Below are 13,152 nucleotides of genomic sequence, written 5' to 3'. Positions count from 1 at the left end.
CGGTTCACACAAAGCTCACAGAAGCATTCCTCACTACAGGCAAACAGAAACAACCCAAGTGGCCATCGGCTAATAGAATCAGAACAGAACGTAGTACCCCCTTCAAATACAGTAGCAGCCATAAAATGGAATGAAACACCGAGCCACACTACGCTGTGGAGGAGCCTCTAAAGTCTTGCACTCATTCAAAAAACCCAGTCACAACAGGCACATAGTATATGAGTGCATTCACACAAGATAAGAATCACAAAGTCCAAAGAGAAACAAAGTGGCTGAGCGGCAGTGGGATACAGGCTCAGACGCTTTCTGTGAGGATGAGATGTAGAAATAGACTGCAGTGATGGTTAGGACCACACTAAAAGCCACGGAACCGTATGCACGCATGAAAGGAGAACTGTATGGTGCATGAATTTCGCCTCAACCCTTGCGCTCTAAGCCGCACTGCCTCTTCAGGCTGATTCTCTGACTTCATTTTCTCTACGCGACTTGAAGCCTTGTTTATACATCAGAGGCTTGACACTTTCTAGCTCCTGAGAAATCTAATTGATTTTTCACTTAAACGATTTGAAAGCAAGACACTGTGTCTGCAGAGAATGTATTTCTGACAGCTGGTTAGAGACACAAGACAGCTGGTTAGAGACACAATCCTGAAAGAAACAGCAATCAGGAAACAGGAGTTACTGCTTCTACTTTGTATCTCCACTGACCCTCTGTGCTAGTGCAAGCTTCCATGCCATGTGTTTCTGCCTAAAAGTGCTACTACTTTCATCCATGATGTGGGAATAATAAAGGGTGATTTTCCTAAGGGATGACCACTGCTCCCAACCATTATCCTGGACTGCTCGTCCCTGACCCCAGCCTCGCCTGGCTGGATCTCTCCGATCGTCCCCTGCTGCTACTCCCAGGTAACTGCAGCAGCATCACCCAAGGTCTTGCTGTCCCCAGCCTCACCCTCCCACAGCTCTCCTGGCTCCTAAGCCACCTACCTTCCCCGAGTCACTCGCACAACCCACAGTGAGCCCCTCCCAAGCCTTCTAAAAACACTACTCCCCTGGCTCCAGGGCAATCGCGGCTCTGAAAAGCTCTACTGCTCGTGGACAGGTTACGAAGGTTGTGGGCCAACCATACATTAAAATTAAGCAGCCATGGCCGGCACCGCGGCTCACTAGGCTAATCCTCCACCTGCAGCGCTGGCACCCTGGGTTTTAGTCCTGGTTGGGGTGCCGGATTCTGTCCCGGTTGCCCCTCTTCCAGGCCAGCTCTCTGCTGTGGTCCGGGAGTGCGATGGCCCAGGTCCTTAGGCCCTGCACCCCATGGGAGACCAGGAGGAAGCACCTGGCTCCTGCCTTTGGATCAGTGTGGTGCGCCGGCCGTAGCGGCCATTTGGGAAAAAGGAAGACCTTTCTCTTTCTCTCTCTCTCTCACTGTCTAACTCTGCCAGTCAAAAATAAATAAATAAATAAGCAGTCATAAGAAGACAATAGAAGAGGAACAAGAGGACGCTTTTAGAGCATCACCCTGCAGAGACGGCAGCAACATGCAGAGCTGAGAAGCAACGACCTCAGCAGTGCCTGGGCGGCCGCTCTCAGGGGCAAAGGAGAAGAGCTTTGTGTTTCCGCACAGGCAGACGTCCCTTCTCGGACGGACGAGAAACACGGGCAGCAGTGTTCTGAGGGAAGGACAGGAAGCGAGATTTCCCACCACACACCCTTCTATATACGCTTAGTTTTTTGAAACATATAAATGTACCAATTACTAAAAAATAAGATGTCAATCCGATGACACCATTTTCTTACTCAAATTCTTTAGGGATTTCCGTCACCTTTCAGGGCAAGACAGCTAAACCTCAGAACCTAACCTCTCCCCATCTCTGACCCTGTATTTTACCTGCGTGTCCAGGAGCCGCCGCGTCTCTCTGTAAACAATGTCACTGTTGCAGTACCACCATCTCTAGGAAGCCCTTCCTGCCTGCACAGCTCACATGGCCACCCCTGATGCACGCCTCTGTCCATGATGACGGACACACAAGGCATCTGCTTCCCTAGATCCAAATTCCCCTGGGGACCAGAAATACACTCTTCATTTCTGCCTCCCCAGCAACCACACAGTGCACTGCCCACAGTCGACACTCAAAAAATCTTTACCAACTGAACGAGTAAGACTGAATACATGGAGGAATCCATCATCTGAATTACTCATAAATTCTAACTCATTTATAACCCAGTCCCAGACGCAGACAGCGTGTCTGCCTTCGATGAGCCCTGCTGCAGCTCCCACTCCAGGCACACAGCTGCCGGGCGTGTTATCTCCACCATCCTGCAGGCGTGTGGACCCCAGATGCCCCAGTCCCGGCTCTCAGAATTTTAAGCAGCTCAGGGCCAGCGCTGTGGTGCAGCAGATGGAGCCATCACCTGGGACGCTGGTATTTCATGTCGGGCACCACCTGAGCACTGGCTCCTGTTTCCAGCCCTCCTTCCTGCTAATGTGCCCGGTAAGGCAGAGGAAGGCGACCCAAGTGGCTGGGCCCTGCACCCACTCAGCAGCCCAGACAGAATTTCCTGGCTCCTGGCTTAGCTGTGGCCCAGACCTGTCTGTAGTGGTCACTGGGAGAGCGAACCAACAGATGGAAATGCTCTCTTTCACTCTCCCTCTGTTATTTTGCCTTTCAAACAAATAAACCTTGTTTTTTAAAAAAAGGAATGGGGGGGGCAGCACTGTGCCATAGCAGGTAAAGCCACCGCCTGCAACACCAGCATCCCACACTGGAGCCAGTTCCAGTCCCGGCTGCTTCACTTGTGATTAGCTCCCTGCTAACGAGCTTGGAAATGCAGTGGAGGATGGCCCAAGTGCTTATGCCCCTATACCCACTCCTGGGTTCTGGCTTCAGCCTGGGCCGTTTGCAGCCATCTGGGAATAAACCAGTAGATTGAACATCTGTCTCTCCTTCTCTCTCTGTAACTCTTTCAACTAAACAAAACTGAAAAAAAAAAAAAGAAGGAATTGTAGAGAGCTGGTTTTGTGGCATAGTAGGTAAAGTCGCTGCCTGTGATGCCAGCACCTCATATGGGCACCAGTTCATGTCCCAGTTGCTCTACTTCCAATCTAGCTCCCTGCTATGCATCCAAGAAGATGCATGGGACAATGCACCCATGTTGAAGACCTCAAAGCAGGTCCTGGCTCCTGGCTTTGGCCTAGCCCAGCCCTGGCTTTTGCAGCCATCTGAGGGAGTGAACAAATGGATGGAGGATCTGTGTGTGTGTCTCCCTCTAACTCTTTGAAATAAAAACAAATAAACATTTTTTAAAAAATTTTTAAGCACTCCTACAAAAAAATAGAAAAACTGAAGACTTGGGACAAAACCTCAAGAGCATTTTTTTTTTTTTTGACAGGCAGAGTTAGAAAGTGAGAGAGACAGAAAGGTCTTTCTTCCATTGGTTCACCCCCAAATGGTCGCTATAACCGGCACGCTGCGCTGATTCAAAGCCAGGAACCAGGTGCCTCCTCCTGGTCTCCTATGCAGGTGCAGGGCTCAAGCACTTGGGCCATCCTCCACTGCCTTCCCGGGCCACAGCAGAGAGCTGGACTGGAAGAGGAGCAACCAGGACAGAACCAGCGCCCCAACTGGGACTAGAACCCGGAGTGCCAGCGCCGCTGGTGGAGGATTAGCCTAGTGAGCCATGGCACCGACCTAGAGTAATCTTAAAATTACTGTTCAGAGCCCCAACACTGGGGCTAGCACTGTAGCATAATGGGTAAAGCCACTGTCACAGTGCCAGCATCCCACATGGGTACAGGTTTAAGTTCCAGCTGCTCCACTTCTGATCCAGCTCCCTGCTAATGCACCTAGAAAAGCAGCAGAGGATGGCCCAAGTGCTTGGACCACTGCACCCACATGGGAGACCCAGAAGAAACTACTGGCTCCTGGTTTTGGACTGGCCCAGCTCTGGCCATTATGGACATTTGGGGAGTGAACCAGCATATGGAAGATCTCTCTGTAATTCTGCCTTTCAAATAAATACATAATGGGGCCGGTGCTGTGGCGCAGCAGGTTAAAGCGCTGGATTAAGCACCGGCATCCCATATGGGTGCCAGTTCTAGTCCCAGCTGCTCCTCTTCCAATCCAGCTCTCTGCTGTGGCCCAGGAAAGCAGTGAAGGACAGCCCAGGTCCTTGGGCCCCTGCACCCATGTGGGAGACCTGGAGGTGGCTCCTGACTCCTGGCTTTGGGTGGGTACAGCTCCAGCCATTGCGGCCATCTAGGGAGTGAACCAGTGGAGGGAAGACCTCTCTCTCTGTCTCTACCTCTCTGTTTAACTCTGCCTTTCAAATAAATAAATAAATCTTTAAAAAAAAAAAAAAAAAAAGGCCGGCGCCGCAGCTCACTAGGCTAATCCTCCGCCTAGCGGCGCCGGCACACCGGGTTCTAGTCCCGGTCGGGGCGCCGGATTCTGTCCCGGTTGCCCCTCTTCCAGGCCAGCTCTCTGCTGTGCCCAGGGAGTGCAGTGGAGGATGGCCCAAGTGCTTGGGCCCTGCACCCCATGGGAGACCAGGAAAAGCACCTGGCTCCTGGCTCCCGCCATCGGATCAGCGCGGTGTGCCGGCCACAGCGCGCTGGCCGCGGCGGCCATTGGAGGGTGAACCAACGGCAAAGGAAGACCTTTCTCTCTGTCTCTCTCTCTCACTGTCCACTCTGCCTGTCAAAAAATAAAAAAAAAAAAAAAAAAAAAAAAAAAAACAAATAAATACATCAATCTTGAAAAAGAGGCCCCAAAAGCTTTCCCACAGCACACGGGGAGCTCCTGTCACAAGAGCGGCCGTTCAGCCCTCAGCTCAGAGTCGAGTCCCCGGGAAGCTGCGCCAGTGCCCCCGGTCAGGGTTCACTATCAACCACGTTCCCATCCTCCTCCCCTCACGGTGAGCGTCACCAATGCCTCCACTGTGGACTCCTGGCCTACTTTTCTGTCTCCTGCCATTAACCAGGGAAGACGCCAGAGCTGGGCGAGCCACGTTTCCATCCTGCAGGCTAAGATAAAAATAGCCTGTGTTGCTCTGAGAGGATCATCATTTCCAATTGACACTAATGAAGTTTTCTGTCCTACAAATGTAAAATGTCACTCTGGCGAAATCCAGAGCACCAGGTATCTCACTCGGCAGGACTGAGGCCCAGTGGAAAGAACCACCCCAGTGAGGTCTGCACTCAGGGTCTAGATTCAAACAGCCCATTCTCAGAGCACAAAATGAGTAACAGCCCCTCTGCCACCGCCCCCACAAACAACTCTGTTATCTGTTCCCTTTGGCCCAGTAGTACCCACGTCCCCTACTTCTTGGGACAGCACCTGAAGTCCCATTTGAAAGCCACTTCTTAGGCACCCACAGCCCATGTGCAGAGAATGACCAACTCCACCTGCCACGTCTCAGGCTTGGCAAATCACGGCACACTCTGATCACAGAGCTGTAATGACAGAGAGGCCCATGACCCAGTCAAAGTGCATCTCAGCACTTCTACGAGGAGCTGCCAGGAAAGGAGGAACTCCCTCTCTTCCGATTTTCTCAGCAGGAAAAGTAGCAAGGGGCCGGTGCCCTGGCGCAGCAGATTAAAGCCCCAGCCTGCAGTGCCGAGATCCGATATAGGTGCTGATTAAAGTCCTGGCTGCTCCACTTCTGATCCAGGTCCCTGCTAATATGCCTGGGAAGGCAGCAGAGGATGGTCCAACTCCTTAGGCCCCTGCACTCATGTGAGACCCAAAGGAAGCTCCTGATCCTGGCTCCTGATAGGCTCAGCTCTGCCCATTGTGGCCATTAGGGGAGTGAACTAGCAGATGGAAGATCTCTCTCTCTCTCTCTACCTCTCTGTAACTCTTTCAAATAAATAAAATAAATCTTAAAAAAAATAAGAAATAAGAAAATTAGCAAGACACAGCCAGGTGCCAGGGCAAGGTGCTGAGGCCCTGGGTCCAGCTGCGTCTGGGCCACATCTACTCTTGGACACTGCAAGCCGGAGATCCCTAAGTGTTGCCTCCCTACTCTCTTCCCTCCGCGTCAGTTTTCATGATCTCCTCTTCACTTGTGCTTCGTACCTCTGTCTTCGCACAGAAGCTCACGTTGCCACCTCCAAGTCACTCCTCTCCCTTCCTGCCTTGCCAGCCCACCACGCCAAGTGAAAGACCGCAGTCTCGGCAGGAAGCCTGTGAACACCCAAGCATGCGCTCCGGCTGTTCACCAGCAGCTGCCTCCTCCACTCACACAAGGGTTCTCTGTACTTTCCCCCGCCTTGCTGCCCCACACCACACAGGCATCTCAGAGGGAGCCACAGTCAGCCCTTTCCAGCCCTTGGGTCAGCAATAATGAGTTCCCTAAGTCGCTCACTTGTAAAGTGGAGAACACACCTCAGGAAATTCTTGAAGGACGGGTGCAGCAAAAGCACATTTAGAAAGGGTCTTTCAAAGCGTTATCAGACGGTGGGCCAGCACTGTGACACAGCAGGGGAAGCCACACCTTGCCATGACCACAGCAGACCACGACCTGGTTCGAGTTTCAGCTGCTCCGCTTCCCACCCAGCTTCCTGCCAGTGCTTCCTGGGAGCCAGCAGGTGAACACGAAAGAGCCTGGGCCCCTGAAACCACACCGGAGACTGGGGTGGAGTTCCAGGCTCCTTGCGTTAGCCCGCACGAGCAGAAGGGCCATACTTCTCTGTCTCTCTCAATCTGTTAGGTGTGTTACTCTGCCTTTTAAACAGATGAAAAATAAACAAACTTTAAAAATATTGAACAGAGTAGGCATTTAGCCTGGTGGTTAGGACACCAGTTACAGGGCCTGTGTCAGGGGCCGACACTGTGGTGTAGTGGGTAAAGCCGCCACCTGCAGTACCAGCATCCCATGTGGGCACTGGTTCAAATCCCGGCTGCTCCACTTCCACTCCAGTTCTCTGCTATGACCTAGGAAAGCAGAAAATGGCTCAAGCCTTTGGGCCCCTGCACCCATGTGGGAGACCCGGAGGAAGCTCCTGGCTTCTGGCTTCAGATCGGCACAGCTCCAGCTGTTGCAGCCAACTGCGGAATGAAACAACAGATGAAGACCTCTCTCTTCTCTGCTTCTCTCTCTGTCTAACTCTGACTTTCAAATAAATAAATAAATCTTTAAAAAGAAGAAGAAGAAGAAAGCCCGTGTCCAACGGAGCCAGCACTATAGCACAGCACAGCATCCCATATGGGTGCTAGCTTGAGTCCCGGCTGCTCCACTTCTGATCCAGCTCCCTGCTAATGTTTCTGGAAAACAGTAGAAGATGGCCCAAGTGTTTGGGTCCCTGACACCCACATGGAACACCAGGAAGAAGCTCCTGGCTTTTGCCTAGGGCAGTGCCAGAGATTACGGCTGTTTGAAAAATAAACAAGCAAATGAAAGATCTCTCTCTCTGTCTCTCCCTCTGTACCTCTGCCTCTCAAATAAATAAATATTGAAAAAGAAGAGTAGGAGGAGGAAGAGAGAAGGAGGAAGGAGAAGGAGAGGAATGCTGGTGCCCCACACTGAAGTGCCTGGGTTCAGTTCTCGTTCCAGCTCCTGATTCCAGCTTCCTGCCCATGTGGACTCCGGGAAGCAGCCGGCGAGGACTGCTCACGCAGCTCAGTTCCTGCCACTCACATGGGAGACCTGAACGGAGTTCTCAGCTTCAGTCCCCAAAATAACACAGGCATCTGGAGAGTGAACCAGCTGCTAGGAGTTCTGTCTCTCAAATAATAAATAATTCTTAAAGTAGCAAACATCCTTTCTTTCCCAAGTTAATTTCTCAATATTTTCTTCACCAAAAAGGCAAAAAATCATTCAAGAAGGGGCTAGGACTGTGATGTAGAGGGTACAGCCACTACCTGGGGTGCCAGCAACCCATATGGGCAATGGTTCAAGTCCCAGCTACTCCACTTCCAATCCAGCTCCCTGATAGCATGCCTGGCAAAGCAGTAGAAGATGGCCTAAGTCCTTGGGCCTCTGCACTCACATGGTAAACGTGGTAGAAGCTCCTGGCTCCTGGCTTTAGCCTGGCCCAGCTCTAGCTGTTGAGGCCATCTGGGGAGTGAACCAGCAGATGGAAGACTTCTCTGTCTCTTCCTCTTGCTCTCTCTGTAACTCTTTCAAATAAATAAATCTTTTTTTTTTTAAGACGTCAATCAAGAAATTAAATAAGAAGAATTGCCTGTGTACCGCAATGGAGCACCCAGGTTCAATTCAAAGATGCTTACACTGCATAAGACATCTGGGGGGACACAGAGATCAAAATGAGCCCTGGGGCCAGCGCTGTGGCGTGGTGGGTAAAGCCGCCGCCTGCAGTGCCAGCACCCCATATGGGCGCCAATTTGAGTCCTGACTGCTCCTCTTCTGATCCAGCTCTCTGCTGTGGCCTGGGAAAGCAGTAGAAGATGGACCAAGTCCTTGGGCCCCCGCACCCACATGGGAGACTGGGAGGAAGTTCCTGGCTCCTAGCTTCAGATCGGCGCAGCTCCGGCTGTTGTAGCCACTTGGGCAATAAGCCACTGGGTGGAAGACCTCTCTCACTCTCTCTCTCTCTCTCTCTCTCTCTCTGCCTTTTCTTCTCTCTCTGTGTAACTCAGTTAAGAAAGTGATTTAACACCAGGGTCGCATAGGGGAGCATGGGTTCCAGTTCAGGCTGCTCTGTTTCTTTTTTTTTTTTTTTCTTTTAAGATTCATGAATTTATTTGCAAGTCAGAGTTAGAAAGAGAGAATGAGAGGCAGAGACAGAGGTCTTCCATCCACTAGTTCACTCCCCAAATGGCCACAACAGGAGCTGCGCTGATCTGAAGCCAGGGGCCAGGAGCTTCCCCCGGGTCTCCGAGGTGGGTGCAGGAGCTCAAGGGCTTGGGCCGTCTTCTCCTGCTTTCCCAAACCATAGCAGAGAGCTGGATCAGAAGTGAAGCAGCCAGGACTTGAACCAGCGCCCATATGGGATGCTGGCACTGCAGATGGCAGCTTTACCTGCTACGCCACAGCACTGGCCCCAGGCTGCTCTGTTTCTAATCCTGATAATGCGCCTGGGAAAGCAGCCGATGACGGTCCAAGTGCTTGTATCCCTGCCATCCATGTGGGAGACCCAAACGGAGTTCCTGATTCCTAGCTTCAGTCTGGTCCAGCCCTGCTGATGCAGCCATTTGGGGAGCGAACCAGCAGATGGAAGATCTTCCTCTCTCACTCTGCCTTGCAAATAAATAAATAAATCTTTTTTAAAAATAAAATATATACACTGCCATCAAGCAACAACAAAAAGTGCTATGGAAACTCGGAGGATTAAAAAAATAAAAAATAAAAAATAAAAAAAACACTTCTTGAAAGACAGTTTTCACGGAAGACACGACGCTCACTGGCCCTCTGAGGCCCAGAGAAGCATGAGGCTGGTCAGAAACTCCCAGCATGGCAACCCTACCCGTGCACACAGGCAGGCACTGACAACGCCAGCATCCTGTCCTCCCAAATGCCTTTCCAGACTCTTTGAAAGATGCAAGATTAAGACATCTTGCTCCCTTGTTACACAACAAGAAGCCAGGTAGCAAACTGCTAGGATAATTTTCTCAAGGAGAATTGTTTTTTTAAACAAAATTTAAGCTAAATTTGAAAATATCTATATTTTTTCCCACGCAATTCTTACTGTCATTAACTTCCCAGTGAAACTGTAAAATCCTTGAGGATAAAGTCAGTGCTACTTACTGCTCTGTGTTCTTCATCCTGCCAAGTGCTCATTAAAAGGCAAAACATTCCACACTTTAAAAGTGTGACATCAGCAGGTGTCATGTCACTCCCAGAAAACCTTTACTCATTCCATTTCCTGAAACACCCCATGTGCTTCCCGGTGTTCACATGCTGATGCTACACTTTTTGGAATGCCTCCAAGTTGACATCTCCAGCTCCTGCAGATGTTCCCCCCCAGGGCTGCCTCAAATGTGTCCCTTTCCTCAAGGAACAAGCTGACGTGCAGGAAGAACGAATCCTTTCTCCCTCCATACATACTCCTCCTGGAGCTCTGTCACCACAGGGACACAGTTTGTGTGACAGAGACAGCCAGCCAGCGAGAGAGCGAGAGAGCTCAGTGTCACAAGAGAACAAAGTCTTTACTTCTCTGTATGCCCAGCACACAGAACAGTCTTATGAGTGTCAAATAAACACCTGTTGAATTAAATCAAATAGAAGAGAAAGAGATCAGCACTGTGGTATAGCAGGCAAAGCCATTGCCTACGACACCAGCATCTCACAGGGCCACTGGCTGGTGTCTGAGCTGCTACACTTCTGATCCAGCTCCCCGCTAACAGCCTGGGAAAAGCAACGGGAAAAAACAGCCTAAGTGTTTGGGCCCCTGCCACCCACACGGGAAACCCAGAGAAGACCCTAGATCCTGACTTCAAAATCCCAGCCCCTTCCAGCCTTCTGGGAAGCAAACCAGAGGATGGAAGATCTCTCTCTCTGGCTCTTCTCTCCCCCTCTGTGTAACTCTGCCTTTCAAATAAGTAAGTAAATCTTTAAAAATAAGTAAACAGAAAGAGGGGGAGTAGATCTACTACTGTTTACCTCCCCAGAAGTCTTGGTTTCCTTGATTTAGAATGGCTTGTCAGAATTAGACCAAGGTCATCTGCATACGAACTAAAATATTTGAAACCAAGGAAAACAGCGATGAAAAGCTGTGTCCTATGAAGTCTCTCACCTTGGTAACAAGAGCTCAACCAGCAGGTTAACAGTCCTGGGGGGGGGGGGGTGCCAGCGCTGTGGTGCAGGTTAAGCTGCTGCCAGTAACACCAGCATTCTGTACTTGAGTGCCGGTTCAAGCCCCAGAAGCTCTGCTTCCAGCTCCCTGCTAATGCAACTGGGAAGGCAGCAGGTGATGGGCCCTGCCGCTCACCTGGAGACCCAGATGAAGCTCCTGGCTCCTGGCTGTAGCCTAGCCCAGGCCTGGCTGCCATTTGGAACCAGCAGATGAAAGATGTCTATCTGTCTCTCTCCCTCTGTAACTCTGTCTTTCCAATAAATTAAATAAATAACCCTTTTTTGAAGCAGTTCCTGAGGACTTGTGAGCTACCTCCTCATCAGCCATAAACTTCACAATGCTTTGGGACACCTGCAAACATTACCGGAAGTGAACACACAAGCTGGTCACGGATGACCTGCACGGCATCCAGTCAGAACACAAAATCACTCGCTAGAGATGAACAACAGCATTTTATAAATGTAATTCAAAACAGGCTTGCACCTACATCCTCCTCAGGAGCATACAGAAAGATAGCGAGTTTAAAAATGAAGAGTATTCAGTACTGGCCAGAAGGCTCTGGGCAGGTTTTTGACACAATATGTATGAAAGTGTGCTTCAAATAGTCACGGAAAATAGAAGTAAGAGATAGTTTATTTCGGTGGCAAAAACTTTTGAAATCCAAGCATGGTTTTTTCCACACTATGCATGGTTTCAAATCTTTTTGGCACTAAAATAAACTTATCTTTTTATTCCATTTTCTCATGAATTTTTTGAAATACCCTCATATATGCAATTAAGACAGCTGCCCTGTTATCTACAGGGCAGACAAACAGACACAGGCCCTTTTTCCTTAGAAAGAGAGAATGATCATCTGTAACCACACAAGTTAGAGCGAAATTAAAATAAAGTATGGCCAATATACACTGAAACAGCAACTAAGACGCCTCACCATACCAAGGGTGCAGAGCGCCCTCCGAGGAGTAACAGGAGGAAATGAAAGGCCAAGAACCACACAGGATATGGAGAAACAAGGAGTTCAGGTACTGCCACCTTGACTCTGCAGCTGAGATACTAAATCGCACAGACCAGCACCTTTAGCAAGCGCGGGGTCAGAGTGCACACAAACTACGGAGGCGGCCGGTGCAAACACGGAGCGGAGAAGGGGAGGCATTCAGGTAAGGGGGAGGGGTGGGTATCGCTCCCCTGGGTTCTGGACGTGGGTCAGAGTAAACCGAGAGCGAAGAAAGGTGGGCTGGAAAAGGAGCAAGCTGCACCAGGCGTACAGAAAGGAGTACTCGCTCCACAGTGGGAAGCCCGGGTTCCAGCCCCACAACCTGTCGGCACAAACACGCCAGGCCCAAGTCCCTGGCAGGGTGTTACCGTGTATGTAAGCGAGACCCTAACACACCCCACTACGTGAAAGGCACAGATACACAGCAGTGACCCTCACTGTCAGCTTGTCCCGCCTGGGCGGTACTAAGGACAGCAGGATGACAGCACCGGCCTGGCCCTCAAGGGGCGGAGTCCGCCGCAGGAGGCCACAGAGAAGTGGGGCGGCGGAGACAGCGTCCCCAGGGTCCTCGCTTCTCCACAGCCCAGGAGCGGCAGTGAGGTCTCCGTCCAGAGGGCAGCGCGGAGGGAGGAGGAAGCAGGAGCGAGAAAGAAGAAGGGAGGCACAGGAACCTCAAAGTGCAGAAGCGCGCAGAGCCCGAGGCCCAGCCCGTCTTCCGGTGCGGGGCGCGGAGCAGCGGCTCCCGGTCAGACCGGACCCGCAGGTGCACGTCTCCAAGGGCGGGAGACCTTCACCTGCCTTCCGGCCAGCGCCGCGCCGCGCCCCGCCCGGGCCGGCCCGAGCACCCCCACCCACTCCGAGGAACCCAAGGAGCACCTTGGTGGGCGCCAGCGTCCGCTCTCCAGGGACAGGGCCCGGGGCGTTCGCCTCCCGCGAGTACGGGTGCGCGGCCGCCGCACTGCCGTGGGCCCCGGACCGCTGCGGCGCGCCGCAACCGCACGAGCCCGCGAGGGTCGCCGTGCCCGCCCCGGCCCCGGCCTCCTCGCTCCCCGCCGCCCCGCAGAGCAGCGAGAGCAGCGGCAGCAGGAGAACGCGAACGCGACCGCGACCGCGACGGAGCCCGACCGGGAACCCACGAGCCAACCCCAACGCGGGCGCAGCCATGTTGTCCCGCGGACCATGTGACCTGCTGGGCCACGTGGGCCTGCCCTCCTTAAAGGGGCCGACCCGGGCGCGGGACGCGGAAGTGGTGTGGGGTCCGAGCTCTGCTGCCTTCCAAACGCCACGACAGCACGACAAACTGCAGAACCCGAGGCGCCCCCTTATGATTGCGTGGTTGAAAATGAGAGTCGAGTCCAAGGAGCACTGGCTGAGTGCCCGCGGGCAGTGCTGATGGGCTCCAT

The 13,152-nt window shown here is 52.0% G+C and overlaps 1 protein-coding gene across 5 annotated transcripts in view; it reads right to left on the bottom strand.

Annotated features, from left to right (window-relative positions):
* The window catches only part of SUMF1 (sulfatase modifying factor 1), a 91,352-nt gene extending 78,410 nt beyond the window's left edge, over positions 1 to 12,942 (bottom strand). For 4 of the 5 annotated variants that reach the window (XM_051831916.2, XM_070050024.1, XM_051831915.2 and 1 more), the window contains exon 1: positions 12,626 to 12,942. In XM_051831916.2, coding sequence (XP_051687876.1) covers positions 12,626 to 12,913 — 288 coding nt within the window. In that variant the 5' untranslated portion in view covers positions 12,914 to 12,942. The remainder of the gene's footprint in view (positions 1 to 12,625) is intronic. The other variant, XM_017350181.3, reaches the window with a different exon arrangement.
* Between the last annotated feature and the right edge of the window lie 210 nt (positions 12,943 to 13,152).

This window comes from Oryctolagus cuniculus, chromosome 10, assembly GCF_964237555.1.
Source record: "Oryctolagus cuniculus chromosome 10, mOryCun1.1, whole genome shotgun sequence".
Classification (NCBI taxonomy): Eukaryota; Metazoa; Chordata; class Mammalia; order Lagomorpha; family Leporidae; genus Oryctolagus; species Oryctolagus cuniculus.
Note: the sequence above shows the minus strand (reverse complement) of the source record. Positions and strands in the feature narration are given on the sequence as shown.